At 26.7% G+C, this 26,006-nt stretch overlaps 2 protein-coding genes across 2 annotated transcripts in view; both read right to left on the reverse strand.

Annotated features, from left to right (window-relative positions):
* LOC105645488 (uncharacterized) overlaps window positions 1-25,792 on the reverse strand; it is a 30,943-nt gene extending 5,151 nt beyond the window's left edge. Inside the window, exon 1 of the mRNA XM_089722848.1 lies at window positions 25,621-25,792. The gene's annotated coding sequence lies outside the window, so the exon portion shown is untranslated. The remainder of the gene's footprint in view (window positions 1-25,620) is intronic.
* On the reverse strand, window positions 8,274-15,272 carry LOC119370599 (uncharacterized). The gene is made up of 5 exons (XM_089722850.1): window positions 14,788-15,272; window positions 14,558-14,707; window positions 14,379-14,471; window positions 9,021-9,451; window positions 8,274-8,882 (listed from the first exon to the last, which is right to left on the reverse strand). The coding sequence occupies exons 1-5, from the start codon at window positions 15,071-15,073 to the stop codon at window positions 8,274-8,276; spliced, it is 1,569 nt and encodes a 522-aa protein (XP_089578976.1). The 5' UTR covers window positions 15,074-15,272.
* Window positions 25,793-26,006: the final 214 nt, after the last annotated feature.

Here is a 26,006-nt window from a genome sequence, read left to right on the forward strand (position 1 = left end):
TTGGCTTATACACTTTAATCCTACGAGGACTTGTGATGGAAATGACACAAGATTCTCTATAAACAGACTAAGTCTCATTTTCATTCTTAACCATGGCTAGTCGCATTCAAAGCTGCCTATGCGAGGAGGAAACAAAGAGCAAGATCTTTGATAAGAAGAACAACTTTATAATTAAAGTTTTAATATATCATTCTTCAAACATTTATTTACGTATTAATTTATTTTTTTATATTTTTTATGTACTATATAAATCATTTGGATAAATACTTTTATTTTTTTTAATTCATAATATAATTTTTAAACAATATGGCTATGTAGATAAATGGGTATCTATGGATAGTGGATACCCATGGGTTGTCACGGATAATGGTACCTGAGGATATACCCGAACCCATTAGATTTGAGGATGGGTATAACATTCCCTACCCAATAGGATACAGGATAGAGTATAGGGATTAGAGATGGAATTGGGTTTGGGTGTGAATATTGCACTACCCGACCCGAACCTACCCATTTTCATTCCTAAACCCAATTGTTTTAGTGTAAACTTGAGGTTCATTTTAATCTAGTTGTCAAAACGTTATGAATAAATACTTAATTTTGGCAAACCTCAAAATAGTACATTACCTAATAAAAAATTTGAAATTATATATATATATATATATATATATATATATATATATATGAGAATAATGAGATTTCCTATAGTGCTTTTAATGAAATTTAGAATATGCTAAAATAACATTAATCATAGCTAATTAGAAAATTACATTTTATTAGTTGATTGAATATAATTTATTAAAATTTTTTTTTAAATGAATACATATAGATAACTAAGCATTTTAAATTTTAAGTTTTATCCTTTTTAAATTTATTTTTAATAAATATACATGTTAATAAGACATTTGAAAATTTTTATATATTACATTTTAAATATTCGATCTATTTTAATTATATTAAAATATTATATTTCATAGAAAAATAACAAAAAGTAAAAAGTAAATTCTTTTATTAATATTTTTTTCTTCATATTAGTATGATTTGATTGGATATATTTTTTTAAAAAATATACTTTCAAATAGAATACACATATATTTTATTAATATTTTTTTATATTTGTACGATTTGATAGGATATATTTTTTAAAAAATATATTTTCAAATAGAATATATATAATTAAATCTTTCAAAATTTTCATTTTTTTTTTCAAAATTTATTTTAAATAAAATGAATATATATGTGGGATTAGTTAACAGCTAAAACTTTTAATTTTAAAAATATATATAATATTTTATTAATATATTGATATATCTATATATATTGAAACATTTTTTATTAGGTGAATTTTGAAAAAAAAAAGTTATTCCTAGTAATAGTTTTTGATTTTTGATTTTTACTTTTTTCGTTATTAAATAATTTGTAACTATTATAAGCATTTCCAAGTTTGAAATTTTATCTTCTCTGAATTTATTTTTAATAAATATATATGATAAGGAGATATTTTAAAATTTTTATATTTTATTTTTAAATATTTAATTCTATTTTAATTATAATTTTAAATATTTTATTTTAGAGAAAAAAATAAAAAATAAAATATTTTTGTTAACATTCAATTTTTACTTCGATATATTTTTTTAAAATAAATTTTCAAATAAAATATAAATAATATTTTAATTAGGAGAGAGATAAAAAAAGAAAAAGTATATTATTTTTATTAATATTTTTTCTTTATATTTGTACAATTTGATTAGATATATTTTTTAAAAATAAATTTTCAAATAGAATATCCATAATTAAAAGTTTCAAAATTTTCAAAATTTTTACTTTTCAAAATCTATTTTAAAGAAGATGAATATATGTGTGTGCAGGATTGGCGAATAATTTAAAATTTTAATTTTAAATATATATATAATATTTTATTCATATATTTATTATATATCTATGTACATTGAAACTTTTTTGCTTGAGTTTTGAAAAAAATTTTATTCTTAATAATAATTTTTTTATTTCTTTTTCATTAATGAATAATTTTTAACTATTATCATTTTAAAGCATTTCAAAATTTGAAGTCTTATCTTTTTTTAATTTATTTTTAATAAATATAAATGATAAGGAGAAATTTGAGAATTTTTATATATATTTTTAAATATTTGATTCTATTTTAATTATAATTTAAATATTTTATTTTAGAGAGAAATAAAAAAAGAATATACTTTTTTCTTTATATTTTTATGATTTGATTGGATTTATTTTTAAAATAAAATTTTAAATAGAATATAAATAATATTTTATTTGGGAGAGAGATAAAAAAGTATATTATTTTATTAATATTTTTCTTTATGTTTGTACTCTTTGATTGAATATATTTTTTAAAAAAATTTTCAAATAAAATATAAAAAATTGAACCTTTTGAAATTTTTAAAATTTTTACTTCTCAAAATTTATTTTAAATAAAATGGATATATGCGTGGAATTGATGAACTATTAGATATGTATATAAGATTGTATATAATATCTTATTGATATATTTATTATATATTTATATACATTGAAACTTTTTTTTTGTTATTTAAGTTTTGAAAATATTTTTATTTTTATAATTAATTTTTATTTTCTTTTTCGTAACTAAATAATTTGTAACTATTAACATTTTTAAGCATTTCAAAATTGTAGGTTTTATCTTTTTAAATTTATTTTCAATAATTTCATATAATAAGGTGACATTTGAAAAATTTTTATTTTTTATTATTTAAATATTTAATTCTATTTTAATTATAATTTAAAACATTTTATTTTGGAGAAAAATAAAAAAGTATATTCTTTTTATTATTATTATTTCTTTATATTTGTATAATTTGATTGGATATATTTGTTGGCTCAAGGGTCAATTCTATCTTGAGATTTTGATAATTATACAAAATAAATAAATTTAATATTTTTGTATGTGCTAATATTATTTTATGCATATTTATTTATTTTTTAAATATAAAATTTGATAAAGAATGAAAGCTTCTACAAATCCAAGATTAATTGAAGACCATGAATACTATTGAAATTTTTAGTGGTTAGTATCTTAGGATTTATTGTAGGATAGAGAGAATATTCTTTTATAAGCATAAAAATATTTTTTCTCTCTCAAAAATGATTTTCGAAAATTACCTTAAGTAATAAAAGCCAAATCATGATCTTTTTGATTTACTTTCCTAAAAGAAAATGAATTTTTCTTAATTATTTTTGGTAACAAAATATTTGAAAAATAGTTTATATCTTTATTTTCAGAAATTCTTTTATAAAGAAAGTCTAAATTCTTGTTTTATTCGCTTATCTTAAAAGAAAATATTTTGACCTAAAATATTTTTAGTAACAAGATCTCCGCATCTTTTAGGTTTTGAAAAGTTAGAATTCTTTTTTAAAGGCTAAAGATTACACTTTCTAAAACGGGATCTTCATCCCTCTATGTAAAACGTTTTCTTTTAATGAAAATGTGAGTATTTTCTTTAAGAGTAAGAGTTAATTGGATAAATGTTTTTAATCTCTCAAAGCTCTCTCTTTACCCCTTTATTTCTTTTCGTCTTTTTGTTTCACAAAATATTTTTAAGACAAAAGAAAATTTTATAACAACATCTTTTGAAAAACAGTTCTGTTCTTTAAATCTATTTTCTAAACTTGATTTCTGTTTTTCCTATGCTTATATTTGCATTTCTTTATGTCTATATAAATTCTGTAATCTGTTGTAGGCAAGCTTTTTAATTGAAAAACTTTTGTGTAATATGTTAGGTGAGAAGCTATGGTGGAATATGTTATCAAGCGACCTTCTCCTTATGTGAGATTCTAATGTATTGATTTGAGTTTCTATTCTCTGCAAAAACAGAAAGGGTTGAGGTTGACTAGAACCTTCGGAGAATCTAGTGGGCCAAAGGGTAGATCTAGATTTTAATATATTATCTTGTAATGTTGATTTATCTCTTACCCTTGAAAAGAGATAACATAGTGGAGGATCTCTAGATGAGTATTGGGGAGTGGCTGTAGGTGAGTTAGTGCCAAACCACTATAAATCACTGTGTTTATCTTTTTATTTTCTAAAGTTCTGCTTCATTCTATTTTATTTACACAACTGTAATCTTTTAGAAATGCAAAGTTGTTAATGAATTTCTGGTTCTAAACTTGTGTAAGCTTTATCTTTATTGAACATTATAACTCTAGATTTTTGTATTGTGATTATACCAAGTTCTAATATGTTCTTCTGTATTCAGTATAAATCACAACTTGAATTTTAATCAGTTTTTTTTTTTAATATTGCTTAAAGCTTTGTGCAGTAGTTTTAAATACAATAACTGTTTTTCACAGAATCTTTTCAAACTAGCAATAAGCTTTGTGAAGCGATTCTAAAAATAATAATTGTTATTCGCAGAGTTTTTCTAAAGTAACTTAAGCTTTGTGAAGCAGTTCTAAATTCAATAACTGTCTTTGACAGAGTATTTCTAAACTTGCAATAAGCTTTGTGAGAAAGTTCTAAACTTGATAACTCTCTTTCACAAATGCTTTCTATTTCCGCTACAACAGAATTCTGAATTCTGAGAAAGTTCTAACTTGATAACTCTCTTTCACAAACTTGCAATAAGCTTTGGAAAACCCAATTCACCCCCTCTTGGGTTGTGCCATACATAAATGGGACCCACACTATTTTTTTAAAAATAAGATTTCAAATAGAATATATATAATATTTTATTTAGGAGAGAGATAAAAAAGTTAATTATTTTTATTAATATTTTTTCTTCATATTTGTGTGATTTGATTGGGTATATTTTTTTTAAAAAAATAAATTCTCAAATGGAATACACATAATTAAACCTTTCAAAATTTTAAATTTTTACTTTTCAAAATTTATTTTAAATAAAATGAACATATGTGTGCATGGATTAGCGAATAGTTTAAAATTTTAATTTTTAAAAATATATAATATTTTATTAATATATTTATATATATTAATTTTTTTATTAGGTGAGTTCTGAAAAGAGTTTTATTCTTAATACTGTGTTTTTATTTTCTTTTTCGTTACTGAATAATTTGTAACTATTATCATTTTAATTTAGTAAAATATTTACATCTCCCTTGCAATAAATAGATGACCTCTTGATAATTAAGCATTTTTAATTTTCTTGATATTTCTTTCTCTTATATCCTAAATCTATTTGACTTGAAAGAAATAGTGTTTAGGAAACTGGAAAAAAAAAATTAGGACTATATATTTTTGTTTTAGATCACTTTTTAGGATTCAAAAATTTATATATATGTGCATATTCATTTCTCTAATATACTGGGTAAGTAAGACTGCTATTATAGCCAAAATAATTACCATTATCAATTTATTTTGAAACTACTTTATTATATAAAAATGAAATTAAATACATAAAAAATATCATTATAAGTAGCTTGTACGACAAAATGCAATACAACGTAACCATTTGTATTTATTTTAATTTAACAAAAACTTATATTTTAATATTATATATATAAAAATATAAGATATAACGAGTATAGTCAACGTACAACGCATGCCATAAAAAAGATTAGTACTAGTACTATATATATTATCTTTGTGAAATTTAAAATATCCTAAAGTAACTTTAGTCTTAGCCAATTAGAAAAATTTTAACCTATATATATATATATATATATATAATATTTCTATACTTATTGGATTTTGTTTAACTTTTTTTAATAGATAAATATATATAGATAATTAAGCATTTCAAAATTTTAAATTTTTACTATTATTATCTTATTATGTCTAATTATATTTTATTTCATTATATTATTATGTAAATTATTAATAATAATTTAATAATTTTGAATAATTTATATTATTATTATAATTATAATTTAGCTTCAACATTATTATTTTAAATAATATATGTAAAAAAGATTAAAAAAATTGTTATTTTTAAACGTCTCGAATTGATTAGTTATATTGACATCTTATTTAAAGCAAATCCTATTTCTATTAAAGAATATACTTTTATTAATAATTTTTTAAAATGCTTTCATGATTTTGATTGGCTAAAAAAATAAAAATAAAAATGTATTATTATTTATAAATATTTAATTTAACTTAGGAGATTGATTTTTTATTCTATTATTAAAGTATATTTATTTACTAAAAAATATTATAGTGAAAGTTATTTACAAAACATATAAGTTAATTATAAAGCATATAATAAAAACTATGTGACGATTTAATCAATTTGGTTTTTCCTTAAAAAAAATGAAAGTAATTAAGGTGTAATAAAAACTGTATGAATCATTATGTTGAATACTACATTTCATATTTAAATTGCTATTTGAAAGAGAAAAACAAATATATTGATAAGTGTTATTTTTATAGTTTTTTTAATATAGTTTTTATTAGGATTTTTAGTATTTTTAATTGCTTTAATTAGTTTTCATTTAGTTTTATTTATGGTTTTCTATAAAGCTTACTTGAATCATATTTCACTTGATCTTAAAGAATTTTGTAAGATTTTTATAGGAAACTAGCCAAAAATGCAAAAGAAGATCAATTGTCATAAACTTCCAGCAAGTAGCAGCCTCAGGGCGTGCTACGTAGCATTCCCGTGCTATCCGGCAGTGTTCAACTTAAGCCGAAACTTCATATTAAGCCTGTGTTGCCCACATGAAGATAGTGTGGGTCATATCTTATTAAAGCTGAAATCTTATTTAGGCGCTGGGAGAGTCCTAATTGGGAAGAAATATAAAGCCTATATAGTTTTCTATCTCTAAAAGATTTCTTACTCAATAGAGATTCACTTTCCTAAACGAACACGAAGATATTCCAGAAAGTCTATATAATGAGTGAGAGACTAGCCATGATCAAGGTCGAATCCATTCATTATATATTCCATCTCTTGTTCAATTATTTTCTAGATAATTTTCTCTCTCTTTAAGACTTCAAGTATTCAAGTTGGTGTCAAGATTCAAGAAAGTCGCTTAAGTCAATTGTTGACTAGTTTTTATTTCTAAACTCTCTTTTTGTTTATTATTCTTTATGAGATTATTTACAAATTTAATTGAGTTTTATTTAATTACTATGTCGAACTAAATTCATATATTATGGATTTGATGTAGCTTAATTTCGATTTCAATTTATAATATTATATTTGTTTTTCTTTATTCATGATATAATTTATTATTGAACTTAATGCTTTCAGACAAAGTTTCTCCCCTGAATTGATTTATTTCATTAATTACTATCGGAAGAAGGGTTTTGATATGAACAAAGAAATAAATTACATGAGAATGATAACTTAATGCGGAAGCTATATGGTTTGACTCATGGGGGTTTTCATAAATTTACAACCTTAGGTTATAAATTCAAAAACAAACCATAAAACTTATTGATTTAATACATGTTTGATTGCGCTATTGGAAGATAAATAATTAGACTGGGTTAAAATATCTAACAATACATCGGGAGAGCTTGTTAGTGATTTTAGGGTTGTTTCCCCTACTTGAACAATTAAAATTGATTATCAAACTAATAAAATAAATCATATAGAATTAAGCGAAGTCAAATTCCCTAGTAGCTTTTAATCATTGTTTTCTTTTCAACAATTACTTTATTTTAATCACTTTATTTTATTTTTTAAATTCTTTTTAATCACTTTATTTTATTTTTTAAATTCCCTAGTAGCTTGAGTTCTTTTTAATCACTTTATTTTATTTTTTAAATTCTTAGATTATATTCCCCTTATTATCGTTTAAATAATAGTAGGTTAACATAATTTTGATACTTGGTATACAATCCCCGTGGGAACGATACTCTACTCACTCTTTATTATTTGTTTGTGATTTCGTACACTTATGAAAAACCCTATCATATATCATTTTTTTCAATGACATATTACAGTGTAAAACATATCATAAAAAAAAAAAAAACTTACTGTACATATAAAGTGTAACATAATGTAATTATTGTATTTATTACGATCTAAATAAGAATTTATAATTTAATTGTATATAAATAAAAAAAATTAAATGAGTATAAAAAATGAGCATATAACTATGATAGTCAAAATAGACTAGTATTATTAAGTAAGCGGACTAGTAATATGATATTGTTATTGTTTCATTTGTTTCGCACTATATTTGTATCTTACGAACGTAATCAAAACTTAATTAATAAGCATTTATTAAATCAAATAGTTTTGGAAGATACAAGGAAGACATACATAATACGAACTTTTCAATTACACCAATAATCCGAAAGACACTACTTAGTACCAATACTTCATTTTTCTATCAAAGAGTCTAGGCCTATACGTGGATACGAAAATCTCAACAAGTAGAGGAAACTGTAAAAATATAAAAACAGTAATGGGAATACTCGCCAACAAAATTATAGGAATGATTAGTTTCAGATCTCCATCTAGCATTATTATGAGAGTAGCACAAAATGATATCATCATGGCTGCAATGGAAAAGAAAAGGGTAGAAAGACCCATGATCATCTTTCTTGGCAATGATTCAAGAAAATCTTCTTCTGCATAACGTGAAGTCAAGACTCCTAAAAACATTAATACTGAAGTTGAGGAGGCAAATAGAGAAATTGCATCAGCTACTATGAAAACCTTGAATGCTTTCTTATGTAAAAATATTGGAAATCCAGTATCTTGAAAGTTGCCACCGGGAACAGTAAATGCGGTAGTAAACATAATTGTAATAATAAGAGCACCTACGACTGTAGAAGATGTTGCAATTCCTTTCATCCATTTCTCTCCTTCCTCCTTTAATTCCTTGTGGCTTTTTGTAAACAATTGGCTAGGGGTATACTCTTCTTCATTGACATATTGTTTTAATGCAGGATCCACAATACTTTCTACCTCCTACATTGAAATCAAAATTATAAAGGGTGAGCGTAGTGCCTAAATATAATATATTATAAAGTTAAGACTAGATCGTTTAATTGTTATCATATCGAGTACAAATATGAATGTATGTCTTAATAAGTCGTAAAGAATTACCTTATACCATTGTAGCTCTCTTTGCATTTGCAAAGCTGGACTTGAAATATGAGCAAGTCTGTGTGCAGGTGCTAACATTCCTGCCATATGTAACGTGTTATTTCCATCGCCGTCAAATGAATTAATCAGCAAACCCTTCCATTCTCCAACTGCATATATAATGCTGAAAACTTTTTCTTGTCGATATTCAATAGCATATTCAATTATTCCTCTTGATAGGGTGTTTCGAGTTGTGATGATAGAAGGATTAGCTTTTAGTATCTCAATAACAATTTCAACTATCCCACTTTCAGTAGCAGTAAATAAGGCTTCATCTATTCCTTTTTTTATGATATCTTGATTTTTTGTAATCGAAGTGCCTTCAAATATACAACGTATAACTTGGAGAGCATAGATGTGTGTCAACTTCATATCATAAATTTGCTTCAATCCTTCAATGAAAAGCAAATAGAGATAATTAAGAATGATAACTTCAAATCGATTAAAGAAATTAATGAAATAGAGAATTGGATTTTGGTTAATTAATAATTTTCCAATCAAACTAACATCAACTACAACAACATTAACATAGTAAAAAAAATAAGCAAAGACATCACAAATTAAAGAAACGCTTAGTGACAAAAAAAAAAAAAAAAAAAAAAAATCAACTTTGATTTTTTTTTTTTTAAAAAATATGGTCGATGCTTTTAATTTTATCAATTGTGGTACTCAACTTATTTTTTTATTGTAATTATAGTCTCCATCCAAAAATCATCAGAAGCTTGTCGACACTTTTTTGGGCTCCATCCATTCACTAGCCTGTCACTTATTCTTTTCTATTGAGTATTATTTTTATATTTATTATTATTTTCTCTATCTATATAAATCTAATGTCATTTAGTATTATTTATTTATTATAATATTTGGGTATTATGTTTTTATTCAACATAATAATCAATCGTTTCTTAACATTGAACTTTTAAAAATTAAATTGTAAAATATTTTTAAATATTTCATCTAAAACTTTGGATTTTTAGAAATTTTATTATTAACTAAAATTTTTAATGACTTAATAAGAGAGATTTGATAATTGGAACAATTTTTCACATTGTGAACCAAAAAAAAAAAAAAAAAAAAATTTTAGAAAACAAATAATCAAAAACTGAAAACTGTTTCATATCTCTAATAAATAAAAACTCAAACCAAACAACTATAACAAATAGGGCCTAAGCTTTTATGATATGATGATACAGTACTTTTCTGATACGATGATATAATACTTGAATGGTGATAAGTGAGTCCATTAATGACCACATCAGACTGTGGTTATAACTTATAATTGCTAAAAAAGTTAAATTCAATATGAAAAGTGCATAATATCATCAAAATTTGTAACTATTAAAACACAATAAATCTCTTCAAATTGGAATTAGCTTACCAAATATGTCTTTGACACTTGAGCCTAGACTTTGGAGCCCTGCAAACACTACAAAATTCAAAATTGAGTCAAATGAAATCATATTTCATTTATTCTGTAAAAAAAGTTAATATTTCAATTATAAAAAGATTATTAGGCAAGAGTATAGCAAATTAGCAATAAATTTCTTTGGGGCGTAAACTTATAAAAGCTTAATGGCAACAAATGTTTAAATATTTTCCAAAATTTTTAATTATAGTAATGATTAGTTAGATTCTAAATATGAGAAATTAACTTAATTTGATCCAATATATTCTAAAAAAAATAGTTTTTCTAATATAACTTTAAATGTTTTATTTTCTTGATTAGCGTACAGCCCAATTGATTTTATACAATATGAATTCCAATATTTACTCATTTATAAGCTTCTATTGTTTGAGTCCACAAATTCTTCATTTGCATTTCATTTCTCTTTTCTCTTTAAACCTGAATTTAATACAAATTTTATCTTTTTATGAAATATAAATTTAAAATTATTTTTAATAAAAGAAAACTATAAAACTTTGCATTTATACATGGAGAAAGAAGCTGAAAAGGTATGGGAAAAGGGGTTTCTAATTAACTTATTGTCAATCTATTATAATTTTCTAATATAATTATAAATTTATTAACACATTCTATACATTATGTGTTAATCTCTCTTTCTATTCATTGAAATCACTTCTTTGAATATTGTTTTCTTTTTGTTATTTTTCATTTTTTTTTCGTTTGTGGAGAGATACAATTGAAGCAATTTTTAAAGCAATTTTCAATTACAGAAAAATTTTAATTTTAGAATTTGAATATTTGAGATTTTTTTTGTTACAATTTTAAAATGTTTAAAATGGAGAGCTTTTGAATTTAGTGTATTCACAACAATAATTTCAGTGGGGCATTTCATAAATTACACATATTTCCTGGTAAGAATTGAACCAAAGAACCGATTTATAAGTATATTTTTAAAACTTTTAGATGTATCATTTAGTTATAACAACAATTATATTTTATGATTTAAAATCAAAACTTCATTACTATTGATTAATAAATGTTAAGATGGTATGAGAAAAAAAAATTGATACGTTATCATCTGTCATTATATCTAATAATTTACCAATATGATAATTAATAAATGTATAAACAATTTTTTTAATATATTCAATATAATAATTTATGATCATAAATGTAGTTGGATTATATTTAATTTAATATAATAAATGTATAAATGTATTTAATTTAATATTTAAGGAGAAAAATTAAATTTATATCAATTTTTGAATCTAACATGAATATACATCAAATATCATATATATATATATATATAATATGAGAATTATAATTTTTTTTTTTTTTTTGGTTGCTAACGTAGTGACTATGAGACTAAAGCTCTCTAAAATTTTAGCATTTCATTTTTTCTTGCTCGAGAAAATTTTACCTTTTAAACCTTAGAAATTAAATTATTTGCTTTTAATATTTTTACTTGCAATTTAATTATTCCCTTTTAATCACTCATATTTATATATAAAGCAGGCATGATTTCCTTTGATTGTCATTTAATTATCATATTAATATATATTATAATTTATCTTCTAATTAAAATTACTATAATATTTATATTGATTATCATAATTATCATTCATAATTATTATTTATTATTATGAATGAAAATTTTATATTTAAAAGAATTGATAGAGAAGGTGAAATACTTCTTATTTATAGAAGACCCTGGCTTCCATTTCTCTATCCTAAGGTAACTCTTTGGTTCATTCCTAATTAAAGTACGCGCATGGTTATTGAAAGTCTGAAGGCAGGCCTTAGCTGGTGATCCGAGCTGTTTCCCTCTCGACGATGAAGTTTATCTCCCATCGTCTCACTGGCCAACCTTGACCCCTGTTATTTTGAGGTCATATCTAGTATTCAGAGTTTGCCTCGATTTGGTACCGCTCTTGCAGCCCGCACCGAAACAGTGCTTTATCGAAAGTTAATGGTGAAAATATTTACTAATAGTTTTATTATCAATAAATATTCAAATGTTTCAACATTTATTTGTCTTAATATTGCAATTATATAATTGTCTTTATTAGTCTTAAAGGTAACATATTGAATTACACGTCAATAGCATATTACTAACCTATAAATCGAGATAGCTTTTTTAGATTTAGTAAGATTAATTTTTTAATTTTTTTTTTAATTTCAAGAATTCTTACATAATTTTTTTCTGACCTTGATAAGTTTTATTTTCCTCTACTAATTTCTATTTTACTCTATCAAGTTAGGAAGAGTTTTTTAAGCCCTAAAAGAAAATGATTTATATGAAATTATTATTAAGGACGATATATCTCTGTCTATGATTGAATTTTTATTATCTATTTCATTTTATTTGTTTTTTTATTTTTAGTATTGTCTAAAAAAATTTATTAATTCAAAAATAAATTAAATCAATGATTTTTTTGATATATATTTCCTTTCTTTCAATTTTATATAGCTTTTATACACAATTAGTCTAATGCTTGAATTTGAAATGTACATTCTTCAACCTCTTAAACAATTTTCAACAAAGTTAAAAAATATGAAATTAAAAATAATTTAGATTAGTAAATTTTTTTCTTAACTAAATTATATATTTTAAAATATTTCAACAACATCTCTAACATTATGGATAAAGATATTACATGTGCATAACACATGCATATTACTAGTTGGTAGCTAGGTATATAACATTTTTTTTTTGAAAAGAAATACTTCATAGCATTATATCTTGAATTATAAAAAGATAACAAGAACTCAGACACATAATCTCTATCTAAAGAATGAATCCCAACATTTTTTTGTCTCATAATCTATTTAGTACTAATACTAGATTGGCGACTTAAAATAGACTACAATCTCAAACAATTAAAACCCAATTCAGAAAAATCATTTTGTGAAAAATTTAACGCTAAAATCAGGTTATATATACCGCTTCCGTTCCATTTTATTTGGTTGTTATTCATTTTTTGGATGTCCCAAAATTTTTGCAAGGTTTTTAAATTTTTATATTTAAACAATTTTTTTTTTCATAATAACCTTTATGATTGTCATTAAATAAAGGACTTTTATTAATATCTTATTGAGTTAAGGGTAAAGATGAAAAAAATAATTTTTGTTAACTAAATTTTTAATATGCGTATTTTGTCAAACTATACAAACAAAATGAGATGGAAAGAGTATTACTTACTTGTATACATATGTATATATACATAGGGACTCTGTTTTCATGGAAAATAGAAGTGAAGCTTCAATACGTTGCCAATTATTAATCAATGATTCGGTGTTATATTCTAATTAATAATTATAAATGAGCTTTTTTCAATTATCATAATTTTATTTTAATATTAATTTTTTAATTTAAATGGACATAGTATTGATGTGTACGGAAAAACATAATAAGTTTTAACGGAAAATCAAATTGAAGTTTGAACTAAAATTAAATAACTCGAACTTCACAATGGTGGTCTGTTGGTATTTACTATCTATATAGATGAAAATTAATTTCCAATTTAGTTAATTAATCTGATGAGTTCGACTAGAATCAACATATCTCAAATTTTTTGCAAGTCAAATTGAAATTCAAATGATTTTGACTCGTTTACATTTTTAGTCATGGACACAAAAATTAAATAAAATGTTCTTGTGATACCGATAGATAATTTAATGGTAGTGTACTTGTTTATAATTTTTAAAGATCCATCCTATTTAAAAATTTCAATCTATCAAAAACGTTTAGTTATTCTTATGCCCCTCAACCATAAGAATTATAATTGGTTGCGCTCCACAATTTATTAGGACAAAAAAAAAAAAAAAAATCCTACAGAAAATGAAGAATCCACAAGCTTTAAAGCTATCTATTTTTCCTTGTCTGTTAAGGAGGAGAAAGAAGATCATACCTCGTAGTAAATTGTTGCCCTGATTCATTTTGTCATTTTGCTCGATTGTTATTCGAACATCAGTAGGAAAAACAGGTAATTGCACTTGAATGCCTTTCACCGAAGATAAACTTTCATTAAATAACATTTTAAAAATATTTTGTTCTATTAATATTAATGACTTTCACGAATATACTTACCAGAGTATATTCGTCGTTTCCAGAAGGATAAACGATTGCTGCTGGGAAATAATTCAGACATGCTTGATAATTCAATCAAAGGGGTAGTCTTGTGAATGGTTCTTGTCACGGCTAATCTTGGGCAACGCTGGATCAGAGCCAGTGAAAAGTCTTGTGTTTGTAACAAAAGAAAGAAATTTGTTTTAGTGGAATTTATTTACAAATAAAATGAAGAAAGAAAATATTCTTACCAAACATTTTGCTGAAAAAAGAGACGTGGAGAAGCTCAGCTCCTAAAGTACCATTCTCCGGAAGTAGCAATTCAAATGGAGTTTTGGAGTATAAAAACCAGGTCAGCTCTCTGAAGCCTTTTCGACATGCAATGTTGACGGGTAGATCTACACCTACTGGTATAGAAACCAATTTACTGTTCTTTGTTAATACCAAATCCACGATCCTCATAGATCCAGTTTCAGCAGCAATACACAAAGCACTGGTGTCATCGTCATCAAGTATTTCTAAGCCTTCTATTGACATTAAGTTAATTAGCTCCTCTGCAATGTTTACTTTGTCACTTATAGTTGCAAGATGAAGAGCTGTTAGACCGCCTAATGCTATCTTTTTGTTTATTGCATCTGGATGAGCTTCAAGAAATTTTGTAACAATGTTCAAATCTCCTTTCTCTATAGCTTTGCATAGAGGTAGAAAACTTTCGTATTGATCCTCTCCTGAAATTTTTAATCCATTCAAATTGTTAACTTTTAGCTTTTCACACAGATAAGAAAATGATTAATTTACCCTAATTCTATAAATTTTTCATTTCAAATTACCTCAGCATCCTTTTACCTTCCATAAATCCCAACCTTTCTTTTATTGTTAATAGGATTCAATAAATGAAGCTTAAAAATTAATTTGAATGGTTTGAATGGAACAGAGGAAGTGCTTCATTTCCTACAACAACTAAGATTAATTCCATTCCAATCCATCAATTTTGACTTAATTCTAAATATATTAGGCATATAAGGGGAGGCCATATTCCATTTTTGGAACCGGAACCGTAACTAGGATATTGCAGTTCAGTTTTGGTTCTAAATTTTTTAGATATGCGAATAATAACTGGCCAGAACTGAAGATTTTAATAACCGGTTAAAACTAGCGATTCCAACCGGTTTCCACATATTTTTTTTTTTCGAAAATTTTTATTAAAATCTCTAAATTAACCCCTCCTAAGGGTGGTCAAAATCCAGTTTTCGAACTAGAACCATCGGTTCCGAACCGGTGGGAGCCGAAACCGGAACCGGTGGGAACCGAAACCGGAACCGATGGGAATCGGAACCGGTGGGAACCGAAACTGGTTCGAACCGAAACCGAAACTGATCCAACCGGTTCAGTTCCGGTTCCACCATTTTTCGAACCGTGAACCGGTGGTTCCAGCTCCAGTCGGAACCGCCGATTCTAGTTCCATCTGAAACCAGCTGGAACCGTCCAAAACTGGTTTGAAACATGCCAGAACCGTCGAAAAACCGATCGAAATCGTCGATTTTGGAACCATTGAAGAATCGGAACTGAAACTGGAACCGTTCGATTCAAACCGTAACTGAAACCATTAATTTTCGGTTCGGTTTTGGTTCCAAATTTTTTGAAACAGGAACCGTCTGTTCCGGAACCGAAACTGGTGGGAACCAGAACCGGTCCGAATTAGAACCAAAATCGGTCCAACCGGTTCGGTTCTGGTTCCACCATTTTTCGAACCGTGAACCGGCGGTTCCAGCTCCAGTCGGAACTGCCGGTTCTAGTTCCATCTAAAACCAGCCGGAACCGTCGAAAAACCGACCGGAACCGTCGATTTTGAAACCATTGAAGAATTGGAACTGGAATCGGAACCGAAACCATCAATTTTCAATTCGGTTCATCAGTTTTGGAACTGTAAATTCAATTACTTTTACCTTCATCTGCCACTTCTTTCTCCTCGTGCATTTTTGCCAAAGTATCCCAACAAATTTTAGCGGAGTCGATTTTTCTGATATGAGAAAGTTGTTCTGATGTGCAAGAAATTTGAATTACATGTAAAGCAGTTGCATTCTTTTTCCTCCAAATTTTAAATTCGGCTTCAGCTTCTTCTTGACTAGGAGGTTCAATGTGTACTTCTATCATGTCCCATAGATCATTGGCCAACAAATAATTTTTAATGCAAGCGCTCCAGTTAGCATAATTATGCTCGGTCAATAATTCAGGAACTATATTTGTTGCCATTACTAATCTGTCAAGTCATCACATAAAATGACAAATGGTAAATTATTCCAATTATTTAAGAATGAGATCTTAAATAATGACTTTAAATGTTGATATTAGGATTAAACTATAAATAAATATTTTCCCCTTTTACAAACTTTTTTAGCCAATGCCTGTGTAAAAGACTTAATAATAATAATAATTTATTGTTATTATTGTTATTATTATATTGCAATATTCTGGTTATTTCTTATAATTTTAACTAATTCTTCTAATTTTATTACTCGATGACTTGTGTTTTATTCTTCTAACCAGTATCATCCTACATTAGAGTTGTGCAAAGGACTCCTAAATTAGGGTCGTGCATAGGAATGTGGTAGTTCCGATCCATTTTTGAAAAACCATCCAGAATTTTTGTCCCAATAAAAACTCAATATTAATGTAATAGTACCATTTCAAGTCTTATTCCAAAGGTTATTTTAGAACAAGATTGATTTTTTTTTTTTTTTTTGAAATTGGCCCATATATACTAGTCTAATTTTCATTCTCTTCCATTCTATCCTGTCCCGAAAATTGGATATTCGCTTACCATTTTTTCCTAAATGTTTTTTTCTAAATATAAAAGTGGATAAATTAATTAAATAAAATTTTCAACATAGATTTTTGTTTGTTTGTTTTTTTTCTATATATGTTAAGTAAATCATTATGAATAATATTTTATTAAATAAAATTAGAAGATTAATCCGTATAAGAGAAACTATTAATCATAAGACGTTTTTCAAAAAGAAAAAATCATAAGACATATGTAAAACTAAATTACGCTAGTCTTTGAATTATTAATTTTTTCATTATACTCAATGATCTTATTAACTTGAAAGTAACAACTAACGAATATTTTATTATGATTTTACTAGTGGATCAATAATTGAAGTATTTGGCTTTATTATTTTGTTACTCATATTTTTATTATTATAATTGATTACTTGATCCACTTCGTTTCGATCTAGATACCCAAGTTTTCGTCCTATACCAAAAAAATGAGACAGCATGCTATGAGATTACATATTTATCGGGATGATACTGAAACTCCAATTCTTTTATGTACCGATATATAGAGACGAAATTGAAAATTATGTAACTTCCATCCCTTGAACCTCTTTATATAATTATTAAAAATAAGATTTCATAAATATCAAGAGAAAAGAAATTAAATAGAGAAAAGAAAAGGGAAGGAAAGAAAAAGAAAAGAAAAAGAAGAAGCTTGAATCAATCACAAACAATTAATTGAAAGAAATTATAATCTTAAAATGAAATGAAAACTGACCTTTGGAAGCTTAATTTGACTCTTCCTCCAAATTATTCTTCTTCCACCTTTTCTCAGAAAGAACTCCAACCTCTCCCAGAAACTCACCTTTGCATGAGGATTTGCAGTTATATTTATACTTCTATAAACAGATCAATTGATTCCCATAAACCGGAAAGTTCATTAGCCAACTAACTTTGTCATGTACAATCAAGTTATGGCACAAATATATAAACTAAGTGATACCAACTCTTATACACGTATTGTTCTGCAGACTTAATTAGTTAATTAATATCAATATTATACATAATATTACATTAGTTGAAGTTTTATGACAGTTGCTTTTGGGTTTGTTCTGTCTTTTTTCAGAGAAATTCTTAGGTAAACTTAGTTTAATAGACTCACTCAATGAAATAAAGTTACATCATTAACAGTTTGTTTTAACTCATTTCACATTAGTAACTCATAAACTAACGCAACTAGGTTTCCTATCTCTAACCAAACGGGAAATGTAAAAGAATTAATACGGAATATGCTAGAAAAAGCAAGTGGCTGATGTGGTTTTATTTCATTGGATAACTTTATAGCTGACGTGATAAGATTCATCTATCTAAGAATTTCTTTATTAGACATTAGATCATATGTTAATTTTTTAAATATAACCTAAAACTCAAATTAAATTAAACCTTAAACTCAAGATAAATGCAAGCTTCAAAATAAATTAATTCCAAATTAAATTAAGACCAAACAGCCAAACTAAATTGAACCCAAATTTCTCTTCTTTTTTTTTTTCAACCGCTCTCAAGTTTAGAATTTGATTCCAGTAATGTGAAACGTTGATCATATTCATACAAAGGGAAAAGTTTGATTAAGTGAACTAACTTTGTCATGTACAATCAAGTCAAACCAATATATATTATATAAGAAAAGACTTCATTAGTTAATTAATATATATATTAGTTGTACCTTCAAAAAAAAAATATATTAGCTGTGTTTTTTGTTTTACTAGTATAACACTAATCAATGCTTGAAAGAGAAAGGGAAAATGAAATAAAGAGATACAAAAAGACCTAAGAAAACTTATATACAATATATATATATATATATATATATATAAACATATCTTTTAAGAATAGACTTGATTATTAACTCTTTATTTCATTCTTCCCTTTATAAAGCTTCCCTTTCTCTTTAGAAAGGAAAGGATGAAATAAAGAGAAAGAGAGACCGCAACAAATTTAGCTAGTTTCTGGGTTTTTGGTTCTTATATTGTTGTGATTGATGTTGGGATTTATAGGGTTGTAGCCAAATACGTATTGGAGGCTAAAGGAATACATCAATTCCTTTCCTCTAACAGTAACTAAAGTCAAAGGTGACCTTCATCCACCCTATTGACCATAACTCTTTCTACATATGGAATTTCAAAATAAAATTGGTGTCATTACTAGATAGAAAAAGCTTTCTAAATATATAGGACACGTCAAAGTCCAGATTGAAATAGCCTATGAACTGCTCAAATCAAATTAGATTAACAAGATCAGACCAAATCCTAATCGTTTGATCATTAGATGGTGACTGCCCAGCCTAGTGGTAACCGCCTAGGCTTGGTGGTTAACCACAAACATATAAATCCATCCATGCACCGCAAGCTAACTATAGGTAACCAACACTACATAAACCTCTTTTGTGCATCATGAGTTAGCCACATCTAACCATGGTGCCACACCTTGCCTATGCACCATTGGCTAACCATAAGGTGTCTGTCTTGCTCACTTGTGATTACCTTCTTTATTTATCAATTTCCTATTTAGGATCGCCAAAAACTCTATAGTTTAACAATATGTATTGATCACATTTATCCCATATAGAGGAAATCAACATGATTAGGGCGAATGATTATAGAGTAATTAACATTTATTTTTGGAACTATATGGATGATAAATTAAACTAGCATATTAAATTTATAATGAGAAATTTTGCAACATGTATAGAATGAATGTACGTTAGTAAAATAAATGTGATGCATAATGATATAAATGTGAACACACACATATATACAATGCGATTAGACAAGTAATATGATGTGAATGTTACCAAGTTAAAATGACGCCGGATCACTTGTGAGAGAATTATGAATGACGCTTATAAATGATATAATAGATTTTTTTTCAAAATTATTTTCCTATTACAACTCCACATTTTCAACCCATCATCCAACACATCTCATAAAAACTCAACAAAAATAATAAATCAGTTCCTTTTAATTAAAAGCATTTAAGATATTCATTACATGCTATAAAATATTTTGACTCTGAAAATAAAATTGTTGTTCCAAATATTTAGTTCATAACATTTTGACTTAAATAAAAAAAAAAATATTCGAATGCGTTAATTATATTTACATGCTGCTAGATTTTCCTAAAGACTGAAATAAAAGAGAAACCGGTTGCACACTGTTAGGGCCCGGCAATAAAATTACGAGAATAATAACACAGCGGAACAATAGAAATATGACACACAGAAATTTACGTGGTTCACCCTCAACTGTTTAGGGCTACGTCCACGGGACCAACTCCGAATAATTCTTCCACTATTAAAAGTAGTAGATACACACAGAGAGTAATACAAAAATAGTGGCACACAAAGTGTTTCCCAAAAAAACACCCCAAAATAATCCTCACTATTTTTCTCTCCCCTAGTTTTAGGAAACCCATCCTAAAACTAGAAAACTCTCTTGCTACATTTTCTCTTTCTTTCTGGTGTGTATTGTGTGAGCTGCATCTGCCTTTATTTATAGAGAATGAAGGACGCGTTATTAACGCGTCCACCGTTTTCTTTTTCTAAGAAAGCGTGTTGCAACGCGTGTACAGTATAACACGTTTTCTCCTTTTTTTTTTCTTTCATTCAAAGCGTGTAGGTCCCACATGTCGGAGGGACCCACAACAATTCTCCCCCTCCCGACAACATGGTGGGACTCTTCATTCCTGCTGCTTTGACACACAGCTCGAACTTCTCCTTCTGCCTCAGTTGTTGACAGAGCAACACACTTCTGTAATCTTGACTGCTACGACAAATCTCCCCCTGCACACTCAAGTGGGGACGTCAGCCATCATCATCCCTGCAGCTATAATCTATTAGATCTGCCCACCATCTTGTACCGCCGCTACAACTTTGCGGGACACGCCGCCCGACCTCCTTTTGTCGGGAAGACTTTCGACACAAGGCACCACCTGCAGATCTTTTTCCGGTCGTTAGCTACCACAAAAGAACCTTTTGTGAGCTTCCACTGACCATTTCTGAAAGTGCAACAGAAACCTTCATCATCAAATCTACAACCGAGATTTGGACGCATGCTCAAAAACCCATTCCTCATCGGTCTTGTCTTCCGGTTTAGTTGAACTAAACACAGGCAAATGCATTTTGATTACCATAAGGAGATCTCACATTTTATTTCTCCATATATGGTAATACGCGCCATTTAGACTGATCATTTTGCTTGTCCATTTTGACTTGTGCAGAATATCATCACCAACATAAACCGTATACGTGAATAGTGACCGTATGCCTGAATAGTAACAGTATACGTAAACAGTACCTGTATTCATGAATAGTAACTGTATACGTGAATAGTACTATGCGTGAATAGTGCTGGGCTTATTTGAAACGGACTCAGAAACAGTAACGCTAATAGTACTGTTCACCATCAATCACGAGTTACTACTTTACTATTCATCACTTTGTCGATTCTGCAACGTCTTTTCGAACGGACTGCACCAATGGACTCGGCGTAATTTTCTCGTCGTCGTGGTATATTTATTTTTAAAATATATCCACGGATCCGGTAAACCTTCGGCTCTGATACCACTTGTTGGGATATCGACTCTGATACCAGTTGTTGGGCATCATCTCGGCAATAAAATTACGAGAATAATAACACAGCGGAACAATAGAAATATGACACACAGAAATTTACGTGGTTCACCCTCAACTGTTTAGGGCTATGTCCACGGGACCAACTCCGAATAATTCTTCCACTATTAAAAGTAGTGGGTACACACAGAGAGTAATACAAAAATAGTGGCACACAAAGTGTTTCCCAAAAAAACACCCCAAAATAATCCTCACTATTTTTCTCTCCCCTAGTTTTAGGAAACCCATCCTAAAACTAGAAAACTCTCTTGCTACATTTTCTCTTTCTTTCTGGTGTGTATTGTGTGAGCTGCATCTGCCTTTATTTATAGAGAATGAAGGACGCGTTATTAACGCGTCCACCGTTTTCTTTTTCCAAGAAAGCGTGTTGCAACGCGTGTACAGTATAACACGTTTTCTCCTCTTTTTTTTTTCTTTCATTCAAAGCGTGTAGGTCCCACATGTCGGAGGGACCCACAACACACACTGACTGTAATGGAATAGAGGCCTCTGAATATTCTGATGCTTGTTGTGGATTGTTTACCCCAAATCAGCAACCTGCGCGACAAGTCAACGTGCTAAGCATAAACTTAGTGGTGCGTATTTCCCATTTATAACAGGAAAATACACATAAGCAAACATAATATCACATATATATATGCACAACATTTTATCATAATCAGACAACTTAATCATGATATCATATAAATCAGTATATGTTCATAAAAACAACATAATTATATATTTAATTAATTTATGAAAACTATGTTTTTAATTAGGTCTTTAGCATACTTAGAAGAACAAATAGCAGATAGAGAATTTCATAATAAACATATAGCTCGAAAGCCCATATAACATCATACGACTTGTCGACTACACTCAAATGGTCGTTCGTTAGCCCCTATTAAATTGGAGTTCGTTAGCTTCTATAAAATGAGATTCGTTAGCCTCAATAAGACACTGCGCGTCACATATAGATGGTATTGTATTCATATGGCATGTTATACCTTTATACAACTACTAACTCAACTAAGTAGACTAAGACCGATAAAATATTTATTATAATTAATTCATTTCATAATTCATACGTCTCAATGTTCATAGATAAGACATCCGGTCTCATAATTACATCAGAATATTTTATTACAGTCCGAAAAATATTCTTTATCATAAATTCTATTTATTCATAAAAATCATATTTTTCCATACTACATATTCTATCATAAATTGATTTCCATAAATCACGCATAAATCACATAATTGTACTTAATTAATCATAATTCTTATATAATTGCATAAATATATAACATAAATTCATAAAAAATATTTTATCTCATAAAATATTCTACGATGACACATAAATTCATGTCTTCCAATTAAATTCATAATCATAGCATATTTTCACGTAATCATTTCTAATTCACTAACAGACACAATTCTCAAGACTATGCTACAGTTCCTAATATGCTAATTTTTAACATAGTATATCACCGCATAATTAGACCATATTTCACTTATTTCTAATATTCTCATAATTGGGACTTAAGTGGATCAATAATTAATTAATTAATCTAAGAGTCATTGTCTTACTAACTTGGGTAACACCACGGTAGAGAATAGGAAATTTCTGTACCTATAAAGGAACCTTCTTTTCCTGTTAGATTTAAATAACATTTATATGAACCATCGGATTTAATTAAGATAAGTATACTTACAACTTATAGATTAGGTTAATAATAAATTAGTAATATTATTACTAATTTATCATATATATAAATAATTTTAGAAGTTAAATAAGCATTTTCAACTGCAAATGGTTCTCGTATCTAAAAAAGTATGTAATTATTTTTTCTTTCAATATTACAAATAAGCTAACTATTAAATATAATAATAATATTATAACTACTAAAATTATATTATCATGCTATTAGCAATTTAATTTATATATCCTTCGCGTTGTTTTCTTTTAACTAGCTAATTTTTCTCCTAAAAAGAACTATTTACTTTTTTACAATTGTCTTTTACTTGATTTAAAACACCATAATGATTTTTAGGAGCTATAGAATATGGTTTAAATTATTTAAATAAATAATTTTTGTTAATTATTTGAATATGCATTTCATAATCAGATCTTTTTTTAAATACTTTTTGCTAGTAGATTTGTAATTAATTGGATATTTCTAATTTATAAAGATGTAACTATTATTTAGAAAAACTAAAATGTAACTATGCTCTAAAATTATTCCAAGTTCTACATCATTATCGATTAAAAAAAAATTAAGTTATACATAAAATATAATTTTTATTAGTTTAAATCAATATGATTGTTTATTATGTTTATATATTTTTGAATTTCAGAAGTTTTCAATATTACATTTTGTCTAATATCTGAATTATTTTTTTATTAAAAATACTTTTGTTCTTAAAAAAGTAAAAGAAAAATTTATTAAATCTTGTTTCGAGATACTATGAATTGATTTGTACCATTTAAAAGAAGAAAAAGAAATTGTGAGAAAATTAAATATTTTTAAAAGCAATTTGCAAAAATAAATGATCAATCAAGTAACCTGTTATTGTACCTTTAAAAAAAAAAGGTAACCTGCTATAGCAGGTTCACTTGCTATATGTCATTGAATAATAGAATCTCTATGTATATAGAAAAACTAATTTCTCTATTGTAGTAAAAGCCTACTAAGTTATGCTAATTAACTACATACTTAATTTAGTACTTATAAAATCCTATTATTTTTATTATTCATATTATTTAGCAATTAAGTACCTAACTAATCTAGATATCACCAATTAACCACCTATCAACTTAATTAAATTACTTATAACCAATTAATTTATTAATACTACTTAATTATTACTAATCCTAATTATCATCATCTTAATTAAGGCCAATTACAATTTGATCCTTAAAGTCCTTATTAATTATAAATGGGTCCCACTTGGAATAAATAGACTAATGATATATTAAATTATGCATAGTCCACAGTTAATCATTTTTAAGGGTCCAATTTATAATTATAGTCCATAATCAAGCCCCAAATTATTCTTTAGTCCATAATTAATGCAAATTGCATTTGGATCCTTACAAAATGTCATATTGGTCCTTAAAATTTTCTTTTTGTCCAAAATCTCCATAAGCAAAGGGAAATTTCTCCTTAGTCCTTGAAAATGTCCAAATAAGTCCATGAGTCTTGAAAATGTCATTTTGGTATGCAACATAAATTCTGTCTCCATTTAATTTTTACATACCAAGTCCAAAAATTTAATTAAGATATTTATTATTTTATCTTTAACATCACAAAATAATATTTAAAAATCATAAAAATAATACTATAAGGTTTAGCCAACCTTAGAAGAATAAATAAACAATAATTTACATTTCACAAAAATTCATATTTAACATCTACAACATTCATACATGTAGATTTAAGCATCAAATCCCTAAAAACTAACATAGATTTTCAAAAAAAGTCATTATTAAATTCGGCCAATATAAAAAGCATAAACTAAAATTTTATAAAAATTATTGCTAGCATAAAAGAGAAATAAACTTAAAAGCTTAAAAGCTTTATCTTGAGAAATTAATAAATTGCATTAAAAAAGAAAAAGAAGAAAAGAAAAAACTCACACTTAAAAGCTTTATCTTGAGAAATAAACTTCAAATCCGTGCACTAGGGTTCTTATTCTCTAAAATACTTAGTTTTATGAAGAGAAATAGTGTTTTAATGGAGAAGGTAGTAAGGTTTGGCCATGGTGGTGAGAGAAGAGAAAGAGAGAAAAAAAAAAAAAAAGAAAAAGAAGAAAGAAAGAAAAGAGAGAGGCAGAAGAGAGTTGGCCTTGGAATTTGGTTGATTGTGAGTTGTGAGTGATTTTCTTTTGTTTTGGCTAAAAAAATGTATTAAACTTTAGCCATAGGTTAAAAATGTGTATAAGGATATTGCCCATTGAGTATTAGTGTTTTAACTTTTGAACAAAAGAATCTTTTTAAATAATATCCTTGAATCTTTTTAAATA

This window comes from Jatropha curcas, chromosome 6 (assembly GCF_041381405.1).
Source record: "Jatropha curcas cultivar XTBG-Jc1 chromosome 6, XTBG_Jcur_1.0, whole genome shotgun sequence".
NCBI classification, from domain to species: Eukaryota; Viridiplantae; Streptophyta; class Magnoliopsida; order Malpighiales; family Euphorbiaceae; genus Jatropha; species Jatropha curcas.

What these genes read in the sequence shown, in the direction of transcription:
- LOC119370599 (XM_089722850.1), bottom strand. Translation starts at nt 15,073, where the DNA reads ATGTCAATAGAAGGCTTAGAAATACTTGATGACGATGACACCAGTGCT. An exon ending in TTTTTTCAGCAAAATGTTTG is followed by an intron (nt 14,708 to 14,787) that starts GTAAGAATATTT and finishes TACAAACACAAG; the next exon opens with ACTTTTCACTGGCTCTGATC. An exon ending in GAGAGCTACAATGGTATAAG is followed by an intron (nt 8,883 to 9,020) that starts GTAATTCTTTAC and finishes ATTTCAATGTAG; the next exon opens with GAGGTAGAAAGTATTGTGGA.